Genomic DNA, 20872 nt, shown 5'->3' on the forward strand with positions numbered 1-20872 from the left:
CAGTCATTCTATACACCGCCGCGTGACGTTGCCTCTTTCGTTCGATGCTCACTGCTTGTGCGGCCCCCATATTTGTTAAAAGGATGCCCATGCCGCATTCGCTTTATGTGAGCACGTCACTGAAAAAGAAGTCTTCATTTTAGCTGTCGATGCCGACGTTTTTTGTTATAGAACAACCGACGACCGTGGTGTGGTGTGCACCACCAGAGCGCCACGGGGGAGAGGGGGGGTGGACGAGGTGAAGAGAACGCTGGCAAACACGTCGTGGAAAGAGAAAAAATGATAGTAGCGCCCTTTCGAAGGAAAAAAAACGAAGAACAGAAGAAGAAGCACGTCTGACTGTACGCTGGACGATCTCCCCGTCAAGACAGGAAAAAAGGTCCGGGAACAAAGAGGCGGTCGTTTTACTAACCACACTACTGCGCCAACAGAGGCGCGAGATGAAAGAGGGAGAGAGAAAGACAGAGGGAGAGGGGGGGGGGGGTGGGGAATTGAAAAATATGTGAAGAGGAAGTCAGTGAGGGGAAAGAAGGGCAGAGGTGAACGACGTATGAATAATTCATAAAGACACAGACACGCACTGACACGCGTAACGAAAAGGGGGAGAACACCGACACTGTAGGGTGGAGCACTAACACACACACAAAAAAAAAGGTGTTGGTGGGGGCATATAATGGAATCAACAGCCAACAGGTGAACGAAAATAGCGAAGGAGGTGAAGGGCTGGGTGGCGGTTGTGGTGAGATGCACTCGATCGGAGAAAAGGGCTGGGAGAGGAGAGAAGAGAGAGAATACTAGAGGAAAAACATGAGACAGCAACGCGATGGCTTTTCCATACACGTTCACGCAACAGGACACACACCCAAGGAGAGGTGCGCGGAGATACTAGCGCTGGCAAAGGAGAAAGAAGATTAGCATACGCACACACACGCACACAGAGACGCACACACAGATAGGCAGATGGTCACGAGAAGCGGTGTAAGAAACAATACAGATGATGCACGCGCCAGCACATCTCAAGATGACCGGCAAAAAAAACACGCACACCAGCACACACTCAAACAAAGGTCCGGGCAAGCGAGAGAGAATTCATAAAAAAAAGATAGAGAAACGCCTTGCTTCAGAGTGGCGTTCAGTGAATAGGTAAAACAAAAAGCGATGACGCGCGAGTAGGACCGATGTTTGTGTGTGTGTGTGAGCCGCCGTACGAAAAAGACACTCCTCCAGCACTATTCATAACCAGAGAACGAACACACAAGCGCCTATGGGCATGCACCCTTCAACGAAGCACTAGCACACGCGCACAAGCACACAATCGAGGAAATGCCAAGATGCGGGAGAGGAGCAAGGGAGAGGGGAGGGGGAGAAGCGAATTGTCTCAGACCGCGCGCTAGCCGTCACGCCCCTTGAGCAGTTTGCGGAAGTGAAGAAAAGTCGATCAGGTTGCAGAGCGACGTCGAGAAAAGAGCAGTAGACACGACGACTACAGAAAGAAACACCCGTTACCTCTTGCAAGGAGGCACAGAATACCTTCTCGCTAAGAACGATGTTTTTTCCGCCCAATGGAGATAAAACCCTGAGAGAGAGGGGGGGCGTAGCGTCTGCTATTTTTTCACTAGATGCCCGCCCACGGTTTTCGACGCGCAAGCGAATTCTAAAGCGAAGGCTCCACCCTCCCCTGGCAGTACGCGTACGTTTGTAAGTGTGCGCGTGTGTTTCTATGCTATTAAATGTCCTGAGCGCTGTGAGGAAGTTAGCGGCAGAGTCCACAATGGAAAGAAAAAACGCCACCATAGGGCAGACAGCTCAGTGAAAGCGCAGGCACGCTTCGACAAAACGCACCGCGTTCGCACATGCGCACATGCGAGTACACACGTACACTACGAAACACAGAAGATGACACGCAAAGAGCTCGATGCGCACGATATAGAGAGGGAGACAAGAACACAAAAAAGTAAGAGACAACCATGGAAAGAAAACAGCCACGGTGCGCTCGATTCTCGTCGAGCTACAAGAGGTTTCGCTCATGTTGGGCGGGTATGCGGACCTTGTATGGGTGTGCGTGCGTACACTCCAGATAAAATCTGTACTAGGCGACTCAAGAAAAAAGGAGACGCACATAGTTGGGACTGAGGAAGCGCGGCGCGGAAGGGCGCTCTGTCCGCGAGAAAGGGTCACATCCCGCGTAGCGCAACGTGATGAGGTAAGACTTCGCCCCTGCTCGAAGGACTTCTCACTTCTCTTCTCACTCCCCTTTACGCTTCATGTGCCTCACTAACTGCCCTTTTCGCCTCCTTTGGTTTCTCCGCTCCACAAAACGTCTCTGTCACGGGGTGCCAGATCAGAGGATACCTCCGGTGGTCGACTCTGTGAAAGAGTGCACCGCTGAAGCGACTTCCTTATCCCCGCGAGTGTAACAGGCTGCAAAGTGTGGAACACAACTTGAGCTGAGCGAGAAGGCGCAGGTTGGAGGAGGAGGGCGGAGGCCCGCACACGTATAGACAGGCACACCGCTTCTCGGAGAGGAAAAAAAAAGGGTCATGAAGACATGGAGAGGAATCCAAGCAAATGGCAACGCCCATGAAAGGAGTCCTTACATCTAAACACCGCGAACGAATGAATGAGGGGGAGGAAGAGAAGTACAGCAGACACCAACGCACACTCACCCATACAAACAGACACACAAAAGCAGAAAAAGGAAACACATACGCAACGTCCAGGGCACATGACAGCTCCTGGGCATTGCCTGGGGATACGTTAGCTATAACCGCTACTTCGCCAAAAACAGTGGGTGGGCGGGCGGCAGGGAGAGAGGGCACCAAAAACACGGAGATAGAAAGAAACAAACGGTGGCCTCATCGCACACGTGCAAGCGGTATCCCTCGTGGTATAGACGTGGATGCAGCAATCGTTTTAAGGATGATGGCGGTGATGTTATTCAGGATACCCATACAATTAGTGCGCATGCGTATGTGCGCAAACGAAAATTCAAAAAAAACACTTTCATCTTATTTTCGCCTTTTTTTTCTTCTTTGCATATTGGAAAGCCGGGGCGCCGGGGCCGAGGAAGCGCTCGAGGAAATAGGGCTCGCTCACGCACTGCACAACGCCGCTTACTCACCGTTGCAGATCAACCCGTGCACAGAATATATATATAGAGAGAGAAAAAAGCGGTAAGTGAAAGGGGTCACATGCTCATTACGCGTGGCACCAAGTGGAAGATTTCCCTTCGTAGAAGGACACAATCACATCCGCAAACGCGAACTCAGCCATCAGTTGGTCGTGGCACAGACATTCTGCTCAAGGTGCGCCATTGGGAGTGTGAGAGTGCACAGCAGCCACATGATAATACACAGGGAAGTCCCGCGACTGCCCACGAATGTTTCTCGATGCTGCTGACTGGATCAGACGCCATCCACGTCGAGGGATCACCTACAAAGAAGATGAGCTACGTGCGACGGGAAGATGGGGATGAGAGGCGTGTAACGAATCGCCCCGCTCACCTCGCCTTCGCCTCTCATTAACGCACACGGGCGGCATAGAGGGGGAGCGTGGCTCCCTCATGTGTATGTGTGTGTGTGTGTGAAGTATTGCTCGAATACACTTCCTTTGCTCTGCTAGACGAACCGTAGTAGTCGATTCCTCCCCTCTTTCCGACAGAAAAAACAGACAAGAAAAAAAGAACGACTACCAACTCCCGCGGTGGCTAAGATCACTCCAGAGAGAGGGGAGGGTGCGATGGAAGGAGGTCGCCCTAGTGCGAAAAGACGAAAACAGAAGGTAAGCAGAGCTTCCGCACATACACAGAAAAAAAGCACGAACACCCGCGCGCGCTCGACAGCGAGAGAGCCGAAGAGAGAAAGAGGCACAGAGGTCTTTTCATGCAGCGTACAGCGTGTGCGCGTGTGTGTGTGAAGGGGGGAGGAAGAGGTTCACACAGTCATTCGACCTTTGCGGCGCTGATTCCTTTACAAGTGCCTATTCGAGCGAGCATGTACTGTACCTGATTTTTGTTTGTGTCATAATGGTGATGATGAGTGCCTATGGCCGGTGACTCGCGTTGGGGTTCGTCGTCTGGACCATTTGTGTTGCCTCCCATTGTTTTGCGACCATCCCGATAAGGGGCTCAGGAGAGAAAGAGAGAGAGATACGGTGAGGGCCGGAAAAAACATCCAAAGAAAAAAGAAAAGAAGATAAAAGATGACCGGGCAGGTCGGCTTGCCGTCGTACCTCTTCCATCTGTCGCGATGGGGGAGGAGGGGTGGCCGTTGTAGTGGTGCAGACGCCTCAGCATACGAAAGCGTGAAAAGCATACAAGTGGCAGTCGCAGCAGGTGAGAGGGCGCTGTCCGGGTAGAGAAGGGGTTAGAGAACGCTAAAGAAGCGAAAAGGGAGAGGAGGTGGAGTGCGATAACAGATGGGGAAACGCACGCGCATCGAGAGCGGGCCGATGGGATCCATTCTGCTTGCGAAAGTGAGAGGGAGAGGGAGAAGTGAAAGGCGACACAGTGAACACACGTGAGGAGATGAGCCGATCCGTCTACATATGCGGTGACAAAGAAAAGGGGGAAGGAGGAAGAGGGAAGAGAGCCCCTATCGTTCTCCACAGATGGACCTGGATAAAAGCACTAAAAAAGAGCGGACACACCACAAGGACGGAAGGACAAGGGCCCCGGTGCCCTCACAGGTGCACACAAAAAACACGAGTGCGGTCGAGTAAATGACGCGAACACCATCTACAGGAGACGAGGATGTGAAGAAAAAAAGAGAGAAAGATGGCACAGAAACGAAACACACAGAAAAACGCCATATAAAGAGCGGGAGAGGAGAGGGAGGAGAGGGGGGCAAATAGTGCGGGTGAAACAGACAAAGATAAGATCGCTTGAGGCGGCGGACGGGGAAAGAAGGGGAATAGGCAAACGATCGAGCAAACAGAAAGCGACACAAAGATAAAGGCGCGTGTGCGTGGAAAGGTGGAGGGAGGCGGAGGGAGGGGGTAAATGAAATCAGCACACAGAAGAAAGATGATGAGTAACACAGACACATATGCACGAACAACAAACACGCACACAAAGAATAGCATAGCGTGAAATGAGCAAGCGCCCATGACAGAGCGGGAACGAGGGGGAAGGGAAAAGAGGGCACTGGAGCGGGCAGGTGGGATTCGTATTAAAGCGAGCAGACAATGAGAAGAGGACGCCGGTTAAGGGAGTACTCCGCATGGTATGATGGAGGTACGATAAGGCCATTTACATCCAATATTGTTTGTCCACGCCCTGCGCCTAAACCGCCCATGAGGGCTCCGCCAGACCACACACCACCCTCTCCAAAAACGATTTCTCTTTCTCGCCCTCCCCTCGCTTGCATCTTTCTTTCGGGCGCCGTTCGCTTTGCATTGATGAAGCTCCACAGAGCGAGATAAACTGGCTGGCGCTTTGAGATACGTCGAAGGAGTGCAAGAAGAGGCCAAAAAGAAACAGGCAGAGACACGTACAGACGACTAGCATTCACCCTCGTGAAAGCGCAGCACCGACGGAAAAGAGAACGTTGAAATCGTGCGTACACGCACGACTTCACACAGTTTTTGTCCTGTGTGTGTGTAGAAGATTACCAAAAAAAGAACGCTAAAATAAAAAAAGGGACGCCAGTTACTCGCGTCTTTGCGTGTAAAATAAGAGGAATGAGGAACACGTCTCTACAGAATCGCACCACAAGAACGTCCCTCCGTTTCATTTTTTTTTTGGTGGACACCTGCTGCCTGGAAAGATTAAGGCAAGCACTGGAGAGCGAGAGAGACCGAAAAGAGCTCAGGGCGGAACAGAAAAAAAGAAAAAGCTATGCGGATCACGAGTGAGGCAGATCCACGCCTCAGGGTTAGTACCTCTCCACAGGTGCGGAAAGAGGACGGAGCCAAGAAAAAGTTCCCCACAACGACAACTGAAAAAGTACAAAGCGGAGAAGCGAAACAGTCGAACACAACCGCAAAAAAAAAAGATCCGATGACGTAAGGAACGCAACAATTAAACATAAACAGACGGATCACAGAACACACACACACACATAGAGGGAGAGGGATAAAAAAAACGCTACAAAGAAGGGAAGACGAAATGTGTGAGGGCACAAGAGGCGTCCGCGATAGAGAGAGAGAGCGGACGTAAAAAGATACACACACACAAAAAAACATTTCTGCAGACATGCACACAGCCAATTAACGTTTAAAGAAAAACGAGGCGACTTGCAAATGGCGGAACAGAAAAAAAAACGAGCAAAAAAAGAGCTGAAGCGAAGACAAAGCAAAAAAAAGGAGTCACTGAGGGAGGGAGGGAGGGGGTGATGATGCGAGGTGGAGAGGGAGTGCGGAGGAGACGCGAGAGGAGCGCGTCGGCGAGATGACAGTGAGGCTGTCAACGAAGAAGGGCGGAAGCGACACTGCATGGGATAATAAAAGGAAGCGTACATGTGCGAACGACAAGGTCGACAAACTATCCGATACACAGGCACAGCTCCAAGGTGTCCTTACTTCTGCGTCCGGTCTTCTCCGTGCACGCCCACTGTCTGTCTTCCTTTCCATCCCTTCCGCGACATCGTTTCCGATCTCCACGCCTCTTTTGCGCCAACCCTGCTGGGCTGAAGGTGTGCGTGTGTGAAGAGGGAGAGCACTATAATTAAAACAAAGGACTAACCCGTCCACAGAGAAGCGTGAAGAGGTATAGTGGATGGTCTGCACAGCCTCCCTTCTCTTTTAGAGAAGACACGACGTCGTCAATGGTCAGCGACGCGCACACACACACACAATAAAAAAAGAAACACCTCAGTCGCTCGCCTCTTAAAAAAAAGCAGAAAGAGGAAAAGAGAGGGACCAAACATTCGTAAGGGGACGCACACGCACCGTTCCTCAAAAAAAAATCATCACTGCGGCACCACCACACTCAGACTTGCTTGCACAAACAGTAAAAGCGCTCTTCTCAACACAGGCAGAACTGCTTGTTGGTGTGGCTTTTGTTTCGACTGCCTTTTTTTTGCTCTTGTCTAAGTCAGTCGTGCGCCTTAGCTAAATTTGGTTCATGAGAGCCGCGGCTGCAGCAAAACTTTCCGGAGTTCTCCCGCAGACATGGCCAGCACTCGCGACATGATGTGCAGCGGTAAGCGGAGGAAGACTGTGCAGAGCAGCCACATAATGGACAGCAGCCGACTAACGCGGAGGTGCCGCAGCTTCGGCACCTTGGCTAAAGCAGGCCTTTGGCTTTGGTGCGCGCCCGGTTCTTCATTCCTCTCTCGTACTATCGACACCAGGCAGGCGTGCAGCAGCTGCTGCCGCTTCACGATCTCGGAGAGCTTTTCCTGATACTCGTAGGACAAAGGACATGCAAGAGGGCGATCGTGGTGATGCGCAGATGCAGCCACGCCATCGAGTGCACGCGGCTCCAGAGCAGGGACCCAGCTGGCGTGCTGGGAGTTGTCCAGCGCGGGCGTTCGCTGCAGCGGCGAAAAGAGGTGGTCTGAGGCATCAAATCGTAAAGGTTCGAACACCTTGGACTCCGTCGAGCTGCTGCTACTCGCGTTGGCTGCCCATCCCTCACGGATGCACTGAACGCTGTTGAAACGTAAAGATGGCCGAGCGCCGACTGCGCTCGCCTTATTGCTGGTCAACGAGGCACTTTCGTGGAGAGCGCCACCACCACTACCACAGCCGGGGAAGTATGTAAAGGACGGCGAGCTCGGCGGCCGCGCGTCGTTCGCGGCCAAGGCGATGCAGCGAAGCGGCACACCGCACTCCGCAGGGACAGTGATGAAGACCGATTCTGCACCAGGCAGAGCGGGGTCCTCCTCTGCCTCGCTTGTAGTCATCGAGAAACACGGTGACACGCCATGCAGTCCACTCGGGCTGCGGTTCGCCAGCGCGCCGTCAGCCAACTTACATGACGGTGCCACGCTGCTGCGTGAGCTACCACAGAGCGTCGGCTTAGGAAACGAGTTGAAGCTTGAAAACGGTCGCGCATGGCGAATGCGAGGTGAGCCGCACGGCGAATCACTGTCCGCGATAATGCTCGAGGCGAAGCTAGTGCCGCCGCGGCGCTGCCGCGGCGAGACATCAGCCGACAAGGCAGCAGCGGCGGCGATAGAGCCGTTTGACTTGCACCGCGAAGCGCCGTCCGAGGGTGTGCAGTTCAGCACCCTGCCGCCAGCGTTTCGCGTGCACAAGTCTTCGGGCGCCAGAGAGGCGCCCGCAGTGAGCACTGTGAGCTCGATATCGGCGGAAAGAGAGGCATGCAGGCGACGCGGCGGCGTTTCCAAGGGGATAGAGCTGGCATGCGCGGTGGTGCCGCTGCACAGGAGCGACCCACCGCCGGTCGTCGCGACTCCGCTGGATAGCATGGAGCGTGAAAGAGAAAGAAAGGGGCACGCGAGAGAAGAAATAGGTACCTGGTGCCAGCGTCCACGGCCAAAATTCGCTGCCGCTACTCCTACGCCTGGTCCACGCAGATGCGCACGACCGATGAAGAAGTTCAATTTAGAATACTCAACCGCACGTTTACCTGGAGAAGAGGACTTGACGCTTTCAGCGGAACCACAAGTCCGAAGAAGGCAAAAAAAAAGAAACAATACTAAAGAGGGCTCGACTGTTACAGTGAAACAAGAAAAGACAAAAGGGAAAAAAGAGCGGCAGAAGGGCGCACACACACACGCACACGCAGACAGACACACGAAAAGCACACACAAGACACAATCAAAACGTAAAAGAATAAACGGGAATTTTTTTCTTTATTTTCCCCTTTTTGATTCTTTTTTGTCGATATCTGCGACCCGTAGTGGCGGTCGTGATAAAAGATGATAGGCACGTGCGTGCGTGTATCTATCGATGTCGATCAGAAGGGGGAGGGCCGAACAAGAATGAAAAGGTGCTCGTTTTTTCGTAGACGTCCCCACTTGCCGGTGTGCCTCCCCCCTTTTTTTGCAGGCCGCCAAAACGCAGAAAATTTGAGATCTGCGCTTCAACCGCTGGTATCGACCCCGGGAAAGCGGAAGAAGAGTGATCCGAGAGGAGGGTAGGGGAAGGAGGCGAGAGAGAGAGAGACAGGTGACTCAATCGGCAAACTGTCCCCAACAGGATGTCACCCGCCAAGCCAGATAGGCAGCTGTAGAGCCACGGAGCACGCGCAGAGACCGGCACGCACTGGGAAGACGAAAGGGTAAGGGGGGTGGGTGGGGGAAGAGGGGGAGCAAGCGAGAGTCAGATAGGAAACCTAGAGTCGGTGAAGATCGCACGAATGGCAGGGTAGCGCCGTTGGAGAAGTGGGGGCACACAAAACGTATGCGGGGATACTAAACGAAAGGAAGTCCGCGGTCCTCCCCGGCCTTCAGCAGTATTAGACCGCTCTTGTAAAGACCGGTGCAATCGAGAGTTGCGCTCCTTGCCCACGTCACGGGAGACGTCGCTTGATGTGCCGTGCGTGAAGCACTTCTTTGCAAACGAGCCTGACGCACCAACATACACACACACACACAAAACGGCACGCTCCCCTCGGAAGATTAGGGAAGGCGACGACGAAAAGAGGACTACGCGGAGGTATAAGGGTTGTGAGTGATGATGGGGCAGAGGGGAAGGAAATGGAAGCACCCCGGGCACACTTAAAAGCACACACGAATCCAAGGACACAAAAAGTGAGGGACACACAGGTAAAACGAAACGAAAAGGGAGAGAGGAAGATGGTAAGCGCTTCGCGAGGCGAGTAAGCCTACAACGTTGCTGTCGTTGGGCAACGGAGGTTATGTGGTAACGTGGAATGGAAGAGGGTTGTACTGGATGGCGCGTCGATGATGAAGCGACGGGGAGGAGACGGAGGGACAATAAGATTTACTTCCACACCGCCTCTCCGTTCTTTAGTGCGTGGGATGCCTGAACAATCTGCCGATGGAGAAAGTATGTGTGTGTGGAGGGGAGAAGGGGCGTACACATGCCGCCAGCGACATTTCCCACCGATATTGTCGCAGAGCAACGGAAAGCGGAATGCGAGCCATTGATGGTGGTAGTCGGCGATGATTCAGAGATCCAGAGTGCAGGAGGAGAGGAGGCCAGACGATGGCAGCATCATGTGGACGTCAAGGACGCAGGAGACGAAGGTGCCATTCCTGAAAAAGAGAGCAGAAAACTCGTTGAGTGACTCAAAAAGACAAAAAGACCCAACGGCAACAGTTCCCCCGCATCCTCTGCTGCTCTGCATCACTTCTGGGCTGCTGGATGCCGGCCAAGAAGTGTGAGTGCACTCCTTGCAAGAAAAGGCCGCTCCTCTCCGTTTTAGAACCGCAGGAGGTACTCTCAACGAGCACAGGGCTATACGCACGATCTATTGGGCCACACTCAAGGCGCCCGGGTGCGGTGAGCGGCCAACATAGGAGATATACTGTACGTCAGATTTTATTCACTGGCCTCCTTTGTACTCGTGACATGAATCATCGTGCCGAACTTCATCACAGTCGCTCTTTCCATGCGGCCCGTTTGCGGAGGGACAAAAATCGCAGCCTCGCTTCTCCTCTTTTTTCTTCGGTTGCCTCAACCCGCACTCGAAAGAGATTCTGAAGGGGGTATGCGAATGATAAACGATAGCAATGCCAGCATAGCATGCGCAAGAGCTATCCTGGCGAAGCCATTAGCCTCCGCACGCACTGCCACGTGATAGCGGCCTGTTCCCCAACCGCGTAACGTCCTTGCTACTCCGGCGTCCGAAAGTCGATCATGCGCGATCCTCTCAGAAAATCTGCTACCAGTGACTCATACCTACCGAAAAAATCATGCTCCACTTCGTGAAGGTCGCGCGCCCGGCTACGCAGATTCACTTGAAAACGCCGCTGACGAGCAGCAGTTCCAGCGGCGAAGCAAGAGTTGTCCTCCTCACTTTACCCCCATCCGAGACTCGCCACGGATAACAGTTCTGGGCAGGAGACTGGTGCGTTCTGTGCCGCTCGTGCCTTTTCCGTGGCCTCCTTCCAACACGGACACTCCCTCTTCTCAAAGGCGGCCCCAGCAGGCGCCGTAGGAGGTGGTGGTGGTGGCAGCAACGGAAGAGGCGCACAAGCCACTGGCGTCCGCTTCGCCGAACGAAGGCTGCGATGTGACACAGAAATTTCGGCGCTCCCAGGTGCACACCGCTCTCAGGCTGTGAGTAGCAGTCTCCTCCGCGAACCGTTTACAACGCGGCCACGTAAGACATTGTCTCAGTCGCCTGCTCTTTTTCCTCAAACGCGCCTGATCGGAGGCGATATCAAGCCACCCACCTACCCCCCCAATACACACACTCGCGCGAAAGTGAGCAAGACAATAGGCTGATTCCGTTGTAGCCTAGTTATGCGGAACACAAACGCAGAGAGTGACCTATGAATGTGCACGTGTGACGTCCACCAGTGTTTAACACCAAGTCGGCAACGGCGCACGCCGACGTCGGTGGAATTGGCCAGCCACTCCCGCCGGCACGCATGCGCGTGCAGAAGGACAGGATCTTTGTCTGCCAGCATAGGAGCAGAGCGCTGCTTTGCCACATCGACGGAGAGGGGTGACGTTTCGGGTCGGAGCGACGTGAATGAAAGAAAAGGAGAGGGAAAAGCCGACGACAGACGCATCGACTGCCCAGGCACCTCAGCCCTGGAGCAGCCACGTCACCTCGCCGTGACAGCGGACTTCCTCGCGCACGAACAAGATGAGGGCACGCAAGCACACGGCTGCGAGGTGCGCTGTCACCTGGGCCTGCACGAGCTGTCCGCTGTCACGGCGAGGTGATGCAAGTGATGGTGGTGGTGGTGTGTGTGTGTGTGGGGGGGGGTAGAAAGCTTCGACGACTTCGCAATCGCCCGCTGATACCCTCGGTCTTGTGCGTCACGCTATACATCGACTTGATGGAACGGGCGCGCGGAAGAATGCCACGACGGCGCCGCGAACGGCTCACCTGTCGGTGATAGAAGCGGGATCGGTTGCCCACCGCGGTATCGTAGCAGATGGGGAGCCACGTAGAACTCGAACTAGTGGGACGGCATACCAGTCTTCAGTAAGCGCCCCTCAGCGGTCGATGAATCGCAGGCAGCTGTGGCCCATATCTTCGGGTGCGCGGAAGACACACTCTGAAGCTGGCACGCTAGTAAAGAGGGGGTTTCAGCAACCGTGACGCACAGCACAATCGTACCGCGCTCCCCTCCCTACGGCACTCGTGGCGGTGCGACCATCTCTTTCTCTGTCTCCAAAACTTCACCTTTTCGGCTGAGTGCATGCGCCGCAGCACCGCGATGTCCAGTCGCAGAGCGCCGGTTCGTGCGCACAGTGCGGCATGAACAAGATGCTCATCGGGAAGCATCTTCCTTCACGATCATACCCGCGTGCGCGACATGGCTTCGGTGTTTCGAACCTCCTTCACAGTCATTGCTGCCGCTTTCGCTGCGTGGGCGACGTGACGGTTGCAGCGAGTGGCAGCCTCGGTAGACTCTGCCCCCCCCCCAGCAGTAACCGTTGGTGTCCGTAAAGCGCATTGGGCTGCTATAGTCAATGCCTTTAGCTGCGACGCTCTATCCGGTTCCTCCGCGGAAATCTGCTAACGATGCAACGCTTCCGTGCAGCTGCCCAACCACTTCGCTTAAGGTAGTCGAAGAAGCAGCAGCGGTAAAGAGTTGCGTGGCATCTGGATGGCTTCTAGTTCGATGAAACAAACAGCCTCTCGCACAAATGTGCGCCATGGTGTAAAGCGGTTTCCGCTGTAGAAACCCCACACGTTTTGCCGCCGCGGCCGGAACCGGCCAGCGCTATTACGCCTCGCGCATCGTCTCTTGCCTCCATCGGGCTCATGCAGGAGGCGCTCATGTAACAGGCGCTGTGCCAAAGAGGAAAAACAAACATAGCGGCAGAATGGCGAAGAACAACCGTAGCATCATGTGGTTCCACGGGGGGAGGGGTGGCGTGCTGGTTCACGTAAATGGCAGCCATTTGGACTGGCAGAGGCTCGGTGGGGCGCTAGGCAAGGAGTCGGTAACAGCAACACAAGGCGCCTGCGCTCCCAGCTCCCCTGCGTGTAAAGTCGCGTATGGACGCGTCGTTCCTGAGGCGAGCAAGCGCGCTCGCGCTCTCCTCCTTCATCGCCCATGTCGGCGACCCAGCAAACGTCACGAAGGCGAGTACCAAAGGCTTAGGGAAAGGATGGGTGGTACCAGAACCCTTTTTGCTTGCGTCATCCGCGCCCTCTTCGACGGGTTCATCGCGTCCCTGTACCCATTCACCGTTTCCGGGAGGAGGGGAAAGGGTGCCGAAGGAGACGAAGCGGTGCCCACCGACTCTCGACCGATTGATCTGTGGTTCTTTCGTTCTTTCAGCCAGTCGAATTTACGCGTCTTTAGACATACAAAAAAAGACTTACAGAAAAGGCGAAAGGAGCAGCTTCGGCGGCGAGATGACACTTTCCCTCTCCCTACCCCGGAGTAGGGACAGCGTGAGTCACCCCCCCGCAGCTGTCCCATCACCCCTCGGCATTCGGTTCTCAGGTCTACTACCGCGGAGGCAGTCTGTGAGTGCGGGTGTGAGGGAAGGGGGAGGAAGGGGGGCAGAGGGAAAAGCAAAAGGAGCTTAGCCATGGCAAGTGCAGAGGCGCTCAGGAAATGCGTCCTGTGCTAGCGCGACTACTCTTTACCTCTCTCCGTCTTCCCCCTCCTTCCCCCCGGCTGTCCCCGCTCTGTCTCGATTAATTGCTGCATGCTGCCTACTTGCCCTTCTTCTTTCCAGCGCCTTTGCGCTGCTTCTTGCGCGTGAGGCGAGCCTTCTCTTTCTCGGCCTTGCGCCGCATTGTCGCCATCTCCTCGAAGGAGCGCACGTGGCCATCCTTCGGCAGTCGCTTCTGCTTGCGCCCTATACGGAGCTTCTTTCCTTGATTCGGGTCGCTGATGTCCACAACGTCGCTGTCGGCGTTGTCGTCGTCGCGGTCTTGAGACGGGGACGACAATGCTGCCGCCTTGGCGCGCTTCAGCGGCACAAGGTCCTCCTCTTCGCCGACATCTTGAATGCGCATGTTGCTCTTCTTCATCCACTTCAAGTAGGCCTGAAGCTTATTCTTGTAGTTGATGGCCTTGCCAGCTTCGTTCTTTACCCCTCTTAAAAGCGCCTTGGCGTCGTTGAGATGCATTTGTACATAACGCTTCTTCTTCTTGCTCCACGCAAACACCTGCCGCTGCTGCGCGGCTTCCTCGGCGGTCTCAGCAGACATGTCCATCGTCGCATCTTTGACGGAATAGTGAGCGGTGTCCAGCGTGTCGCGGCGCTCCAGGTCCATGAAGAAGTCCTCATCACGGTAGGCGCCAGTCTCGCTGCCATCCTCCTGCCTCAGTGCGGCCTGACGAGAGTGCGTCACTAGGTTCATCATTGCATCGTCGCTATCGGCAGAAGTGCTATGGAAGCCTTCGCGCTCGCGCTTTTTGCGCTCCTGCGCGCGCTGCAGCATTCGGTCGGCAAAGGAGAGTCTCTTCTCCGGAGGCGCCGCAAGGCTCGACCCGCCTTTCCTTGCCTCACCATCGACCGTGGCAGATCGTGAAAGGGACTGCACCGTCCCCGGCTGACGAATCTCAAACAGCTTCTCTTTCGAGCCGATCTCAAGGAACAGCTCCTTTGGCTTAAAGCGCTTCAGGTCAAACCGCGCCTCGTCAGCGCGCACGCGGGTGTTGCCGAGGCGTTCCAGTAGCATGGGGTGGAGAGGGGTGCGGTCAAGGGCGTACTCTGGCTTCCGCGCCTCCTGAATCGCCTCGTGAGTCGGCTTCTTCTTTGTTCGGTTGAACTTCTTATGCGCGTTTTCCACCACTCGCGCCATGTTGCGCAGCTCTACATCGCTCTCGTGCAGGCGTTTAAGGAAGTCCAGCTCGAGCTGAATATCCTCTTCCGGCAAGCGACCATAGCAGCCGTCGTCTGGCGTGAAGAGAAGGTCGCCAGGTACCGGGGCTGACTGCAGCGGCCGGTCTAGGAACTGCATGAGGTCCACGTAGTACGGGAAGTCATCGAAAGTCATAATTGAGTACGCCGTTCCAGAGCGGCCAGCGCGTGCGACACGGCCAACACGATGCACAAACAACTTTGGGCTGAAGGGAAAGGAGAAGTTGACAACGTTGTCGAGCAGCGGCAAGTCCAAACCGCGCGCCGCAACGTCTGTGACCACCATCACGCTCGTCTCGCGCTTCGAAAAGCTGCGCACGGCCAGGCGACGCGCCTCCTGGTCCATCTGTCCGTGCACTGCGCTGGCCGAGATGCCGTAGGCGGTGAAAATCATCTGCAGAAACTCCACGTGAAACTTCGACTCCACAAAGATAAGCGCCTGCGCGTGATTCGACACTGCCTCCCCAACGCGCAGCACGCGTTTGAGCAGCACAATCAAGGCGGCGACCTTCTCATCATTTCGAACGAGGAACGCGCTCTGCTTCAGCTGATCGCTGAGCTTTATCTCCGAGTCGAGGCGTATGACCACCGGGTTGTGAAGGCCAGCACTCGTGAACTCAGCTAGTACGCTTGGCATCGTCGCGGAGAAGAGGGCACGCTGGCAGGACTCCGGTATCTTCTGCATGATGGCACCGATCTGCGGCTGAAGGCCCAACTCAAAGAGGCGGTCCGCCTCATCCAACACGAGGCAGCGCACGCCCGTGAGGTGGAGTGAGGCTTCCTCCATGATGTGCAGAAGGCGACCGGGGGTCGCGATCACCACATCCGGGTTGGCCGCCAGGAGCTCGAACTGCTGATCCATTGAATCGCCACCTACCAGTGCCGCAAAGCGCAAATCGAGGAACTTGTTCAGCGTGAAAGCGTTGCGTAAAATCTGCAGGCTCAGCTCACGCGTCGGAGAGAGCACAAGCCCTCGGATGCCGACCGTTTTTGAGTGCGCCTTCAGCGTGTGCAGCATTGGAATGAGAAATGCCGCTGTCTTGCCGGACCCAGTGCGCGCCATGGCAACAACATCGTTCCCCTGCAGCATTGGCGGTATCGCCTTGCGTTGGATTGGGGTGGGCACCGAGAAGCCTTGCTTCAGAATGGCATCGAGGAGCGGCTTCTCCAGGCCAAACGTTTGGAAGCCGCCGCCCCGCTTCTTCGAGTCGGCTGCCGATTCCACGGCCGCCTCCCATACTCCATGACCACTCATGATAAGGATGACCCTCCGCGTGGAGACAGGGGCTGCAGAGAACGCTCCAGCAGAAGCAGCGCGACAGAGGAGGTGTGGCGGTGCGAGAACAGTCCACTGGCTTCGATGTCGCCAAGGTAGAGAGCGCGCAGGAACGCGGGGAAGAGGAGAAGAGACCCGACGAGATGAAGGCGCAGGAGAAGAGGATGCAATAGCACCACATAAAACGCGTGTGTACGGCACTGCGAACACACTCGAGGCGGGTAAGAAGCCCTGTACAGAGCTCAGCGCTGCATTCATTTCCCTCTCGAGAAAAAATGAGAGGAAAAAACAGGAAGAACTGCGCGGCGCAACTTCTCGAAAGAGAGGGGAGGCAGTGGGGGAGACGTCTGAGCCACGCAGACAACAGGAAGGAGCCGCAGCCGAGTTGCATCTTGTGCAAGTGCACATATGTTTGTGCGTGCCTCTCGCTCTGCCTTTTTCTTTGAATTCGTAAAGAGCTCCAATCACCCAATTCTGTGCGGCGTGCCGCACCCACGACTCGGTCAACCATCAACGCCAACGAAGCAAGCGGCCGGACCTTTCCCTGCCTTACTCGGCATGAATATATATATATATATGTGTACGTGTATTGAAGCTCCCAGCCAAGAGCGGCTTGTGCCGCACCCGCACCCCCCTTTTCTGCTTTCGAACGCTAACGAGCACGCCGTCGGGAAGAGAAACAGAGCCCCCGTTGGCACATATTCATTCAGGAGCCGAAAATACGATGATGCTCGTCATCGGAGAGAGGCGTTACCATCGCCTTGTTCGAAATCGCAGGCGACCGCATACACCTCACCTCCATCGGACAACTCAGGACGTAGCTATCGAGGTAGCTAGTGTATGGCCCTCCCTCGCCAACGTCGTCCCGCAATAGCGCATGCGAACCAGCGGAAGTGGCTGGCGATGACGCAGAGGCTACGCCAGTGTTCACAGGGGAAGGCAGGGGCAGGGGACGCTTCCCATGAAAGAGCGGGTCGCGCTCCAGGCGGTAGGGCGAGTACTGAGAGGCTGGGTAGACGATACGCCGCAGGAGGCCTGGGGCCTCGGAAGGATTGTACTCCCGCCTTGCTTTAGACAGGGAGACAGGCTCGGCGGTGAGCAGTTCTGCCGCACCGAGCTCCACGAGCTGACGCATCGTTTCCCCGATGCTTGGAGCGCCGTCTGCGTTTGCAGAGAGGCTTTCCGTCAGACCAGCCGCTGCGACCGCCGCCGCCAGCTCGCTGTTTTCATCGCCCCCAGGCGCCGTCGAGGTGACCAGGTCGTAGACAACTGCGTACGCCGTCTCGCTGTCCTCGGCGTCGTCGGGCTCCCCCTCAGCGTCGCCTAAGGCTAATGAAAACGTTGGATCGCCTGTGCCTGCGATTGCCACTGTGCGCTCCGTCGCTATGGCAACGTCTGCTACATCCTCTAGAGACGGAAGCGGCTCAAAAGGGAGGGTGGCGACGATGCGTCCGGTGGCACGGTGCTTCACGTGCATACCGCTCTCCCATGGTGTTCCGAATGCCTCACAAAGGTCTTCGAGCGTGATTGTCGAGGGATCATCATCGAGCTCAATAAAGGTGTTACTGCCCAGATACACAACGCCCTTGCGGCGAGCTTTCGCAGGCAATAGAGCAGATTGCGTATAGGACATGACCACCTGTGCGCAGGACACCGCAGCGCCACGAGAGTTTGGAAAAAGAGCCCGAAGAAAGGATACAAAGACGGTAGGAATGTTGGGCGTATGTGAGCCGGCTAGAGAGTGACTCTGAACTGGCGTGGGTCGAAGGTTAATCACTGTCCCGCTAAGAGTGTTCTTCTATAAGCCCCCTTTTTTACCGAGCGTCTGCACCCTGAGCCGTGGAAAGCCAACAGCAGAGCTGGCAGTGTGCGATCAGCGAAGCGAGATGGACGATACACATATGGGCACCGATGAATTGACCCACCGCTACTCTTTCTTTTTTTACGTTTTCCTGAAAACCAAAGACGAGAGAGACAGAGAGGGGGGAGATTGACCTTTAGCATGGTGAACGTTTTTTCTTTGTCGCTTTCGCACCGTCCTCCTTGTCCACCCTCTCTCCGATAGAGAAGCGTCCATCAGCAGCGCCACAGTGACGCACAGTTAGGCGCGCCAACAGCGCACATACACGCACAAGCACCGCCAGCCTTACACCTTCGCTGAGCGACCGCGCCAGCTAGAATGTGATATGGAAGTCTGCATACATGCGCTCCTAACTACGTCTACGACTCGCACAGATGCCGTTCAATACGAAGGCCCTCCCCGCAATGCGCCATACTGGACCGTCGACGTGGGTTCACCACGCTTCCGCTGACTTGCTGGCTCGCTTGACACCGTCTCTTGACGTCCTCATCGCCCCTCCTTTTTTCGGCACAAGCTGCGCTTCACCTTCCGCAATGCGTGCGATCAAGAAAGCAGAAATCGGGAGGACTCATGCGCACGACAGTGCGGCCTGAAAAAGAGGTTAGGGCGGAAGCCGCGGACAGGCTTCGCATTCGTGGCTTCAGCGCACTCACCTGCTCTCACGCCTAAGGTGAGTTAGTCGCATATACACGCACCTGTCGACACAGCGCGGATGTTGTAGGGCGGGTGATTGGCACCAAAGTAGGCAAAAGACACAGACGCTGAAGTGCTCAGCGCACCTCATAGCGCACAGGCAAAGAAGAGGGCAGCGAAGCAGAACGCACCGGCACAAGTGCTCTCGCACGAGAGAGGAGAGGTTACCGGGGAGAGATTCCCGCCAGGAGCGGCGCTTGGAGAGTGGGCACCAAAGAAACGAGCGGACTTGACGTACTTCGCCAGAGGGCGTCCGCTTCGACGTTCGCACTGTTTCCCCGTTTTTTCCCGCTCCCCGTTCTGCCGTCTCCATCTCGCTCGGCGTCCGTTTTCCAGTGTGACGAAGTCTTTCGAGGCTGCCTATCAAAGTGTGCCGCGACCCCTTTACCTCATCCCCGTATCCTCTGTATTCATTTTTCTCACAGGGGCGGCGTGTTAGTCTTGTTTTGCTTCTCTTGGACCACTTAACAACAGCTCTCTGCCGGTTAAAGCGAGAGAGGCAACGGCTCTACCGCCGCCTTCGCTCTTTCCTCGCTCGTCCAGGGAAAGGGCTTCTCTGTGATTCCTTCCCGGCAACAACACATGGATGCGTGCTTTTCAGTCTTAGTCAGGTTTGCCGCGCGTTTCTCGGCGAATTCTTACGCCCGAAATCATCATTACAGTCCTGAAAACCTCGGCGAACATATGTACAGAGCCTCCGTTCATCAGCCTCGGTTTCGTCACGGCTGTGTCGAAGGAGCATACGAGCTTAACAGCGTTTGGTCTCACTCCGTCCAGTTCCGTGTTGATACATACACGACAGGCTAACGGTGCATGAATGCACTTCACAGCACCAGAGCACGGCAACGAAATCGGTAAAAAAACAAAGTGGGTGAAGGTGTGTATGTCACTGCTGATACAAATCGACATGAGCTACAGCAAACGACCCCATCCCTGCTTGTCTCCTTGGCTCAGCCCCCTTCCCCGAACCATCCCCGCCTACACCAAGAACTTCGCGACAGTACTCACCGACCGGATGGAGGCACTTGGCTTCCACGCAGAGAGGGCTGCTTGACCCTGAAAACAAGGCGAAGCGATCGGTTATCACAGGAGAGCGACACAAACAGCTAAGACAGGAACAAAAAGACGCGCACGAGGCCCAACGGTCGGGCAAGCAAAGCAACTTGCATGACAGTCCGCAGCTGCGTGGCGAAAGACAGGCGAGTGAGAAATTCCTTCGAGGTAGGGCACCGTTGTCAGACGAAAGGAAAAGGCAAATGATGCCGCTGAGCATTGAAATGGCAAAGAACAAAACGAGTCCGCTTGAGATAGCCAAAGAAAACACACACACACACACACACACGCACACATGCAAGCAAGTGAAAAAAAATGACTAAAAATCCGAGGGACGACAGCAGCGGGATAAAAGATGGTTCTTGTCAGAAAGGTGCTGCCACAATGAGTACTGCAGGCGTTTGGAAGCAATGAAAAAAAAACACAAAAAGGAAAAAGAGTGACCAAACACACACACAATAATTGCGAGAAAGCCGCGCAATGGGATTGCCCTTTCGCCCTCTCATCGCATTTTATTGAGTGACAGGGGGTGAGAAAGGGGAGGGGGAGGTGGAAAAAAAAACGGAAGCGAGTGAAGATGATACGTGAAAGAAGACAAAAGGGAGGTCACTATAACAATAACAGCAAATAAGAAGCAAAGGGGCGTTACATTCATGCGTGCGGCAGCTCACTGCATGAAAAGCGTGAGAACAACATAGCAGAGATCCATACGCAAACGAAAAAAAAGAGAGCAAGAGATCACCGTACTGAGCCACACACACAAAGACACACAAAAAGGACTTCGTCACTACGAGAGGCGCTTCATTGAAAAGAAAGCGTGCAGGCAATGAAGCAAGGTGTAGGGTAAACATGCAGCATCCAGAAGGAGCAATCGACGGCAGAGAGACGAGACAGGAGAAGCACGCACACAGAAGGTGCGCACTGCCTCCGAAGAGCACAAGAGAAAAACGAGCGAAGAGATCTTTGCAAGAGGAGAAGCCCTCACCCTTCCTCCCACCCCCCCACACACACGAAAAAAGAGGCAAGAAATGTATCCGCAGCAGTGAGCAAAGGCAGCGACAGCGGGCGCCACCGATGAAACGCTGCTCGAGTACAAGAGGAGA

At 55.1% G+C, this 20872-nt stretch overlaps 3 protein-coding genes across 3 annotated transcripts; all 3 read right to left on the reverse strand.

The window, feature by feature from the left end:
* Positions 1 to 7061: 7061 nt before the first annotated feature.
* On the reverse strand, positions 7062 to 8375 carry LSCM1_02221 (uncharacterized protein; the record flags this gene model as incomplete). The annotated part of the gene is made up of 1 exon (XM_067319806.1): positions 7062 to 8375. The coding sequence occupies one exon, from the start codon at positions 8373 to 8375 to the stop codon at positions 7062 to 7064; it is 1314 nt and encodes a 437-aa protein (XP_067175181.1).
* Positions 8376 to 13729: 5354 nt separating this feature from the next.
* LSCM1_02222 (uncharacterized protein) lies at positions 13730 to 16141 on the reverse strand (the record flags this gene model as incomplete). The annotated part of the gene is made up of 1 exon (XM_067319807.1): positions 13730 to 16141. One exon carries the CDS (start codon positions 16139 to 16141, stop codon positions 13730 to 13732), a length of 2412 nt encoding a protein of 803 aa, XP_067175182.1.
* Positions 16142 to 16868: 727 nt separating this feature from the next.
* LSCM1_02223 (uncharacterized protein) lies at positions 16869 to 17795 on the reverse strand (the record flags this gene model as incomplete). The annotated part of the gene is made up of 1 exon (XM_067319808.1): positions 16869 to 17795. One exon carries the CDS (start codon positions 17793 to 17795, stop codon positions 16869 to 16871), a length of 927 nt encoding a protein of 308 aa, XP_067175183.1.
* Between the last annotated feature and the right edge of the window lie 3077 nt (positions 17796 to 20872).

Source organism: Leishmania martiniquensis, chromosome 34 (genome assembly GCF_017916325.1).
Source record: "Leishmania martiniquensis isolate LSCM1 chromosome 34, whole genome shotgun sequence".
In the NCBI taxonomy this organism is placed as follows: domain Eukaryota; phylum Euglenozoa; class Kinetoplastea; order Trypanosomatida; family Trypanosomatidae; genus Leishmania; species Leishmania martiniquensis.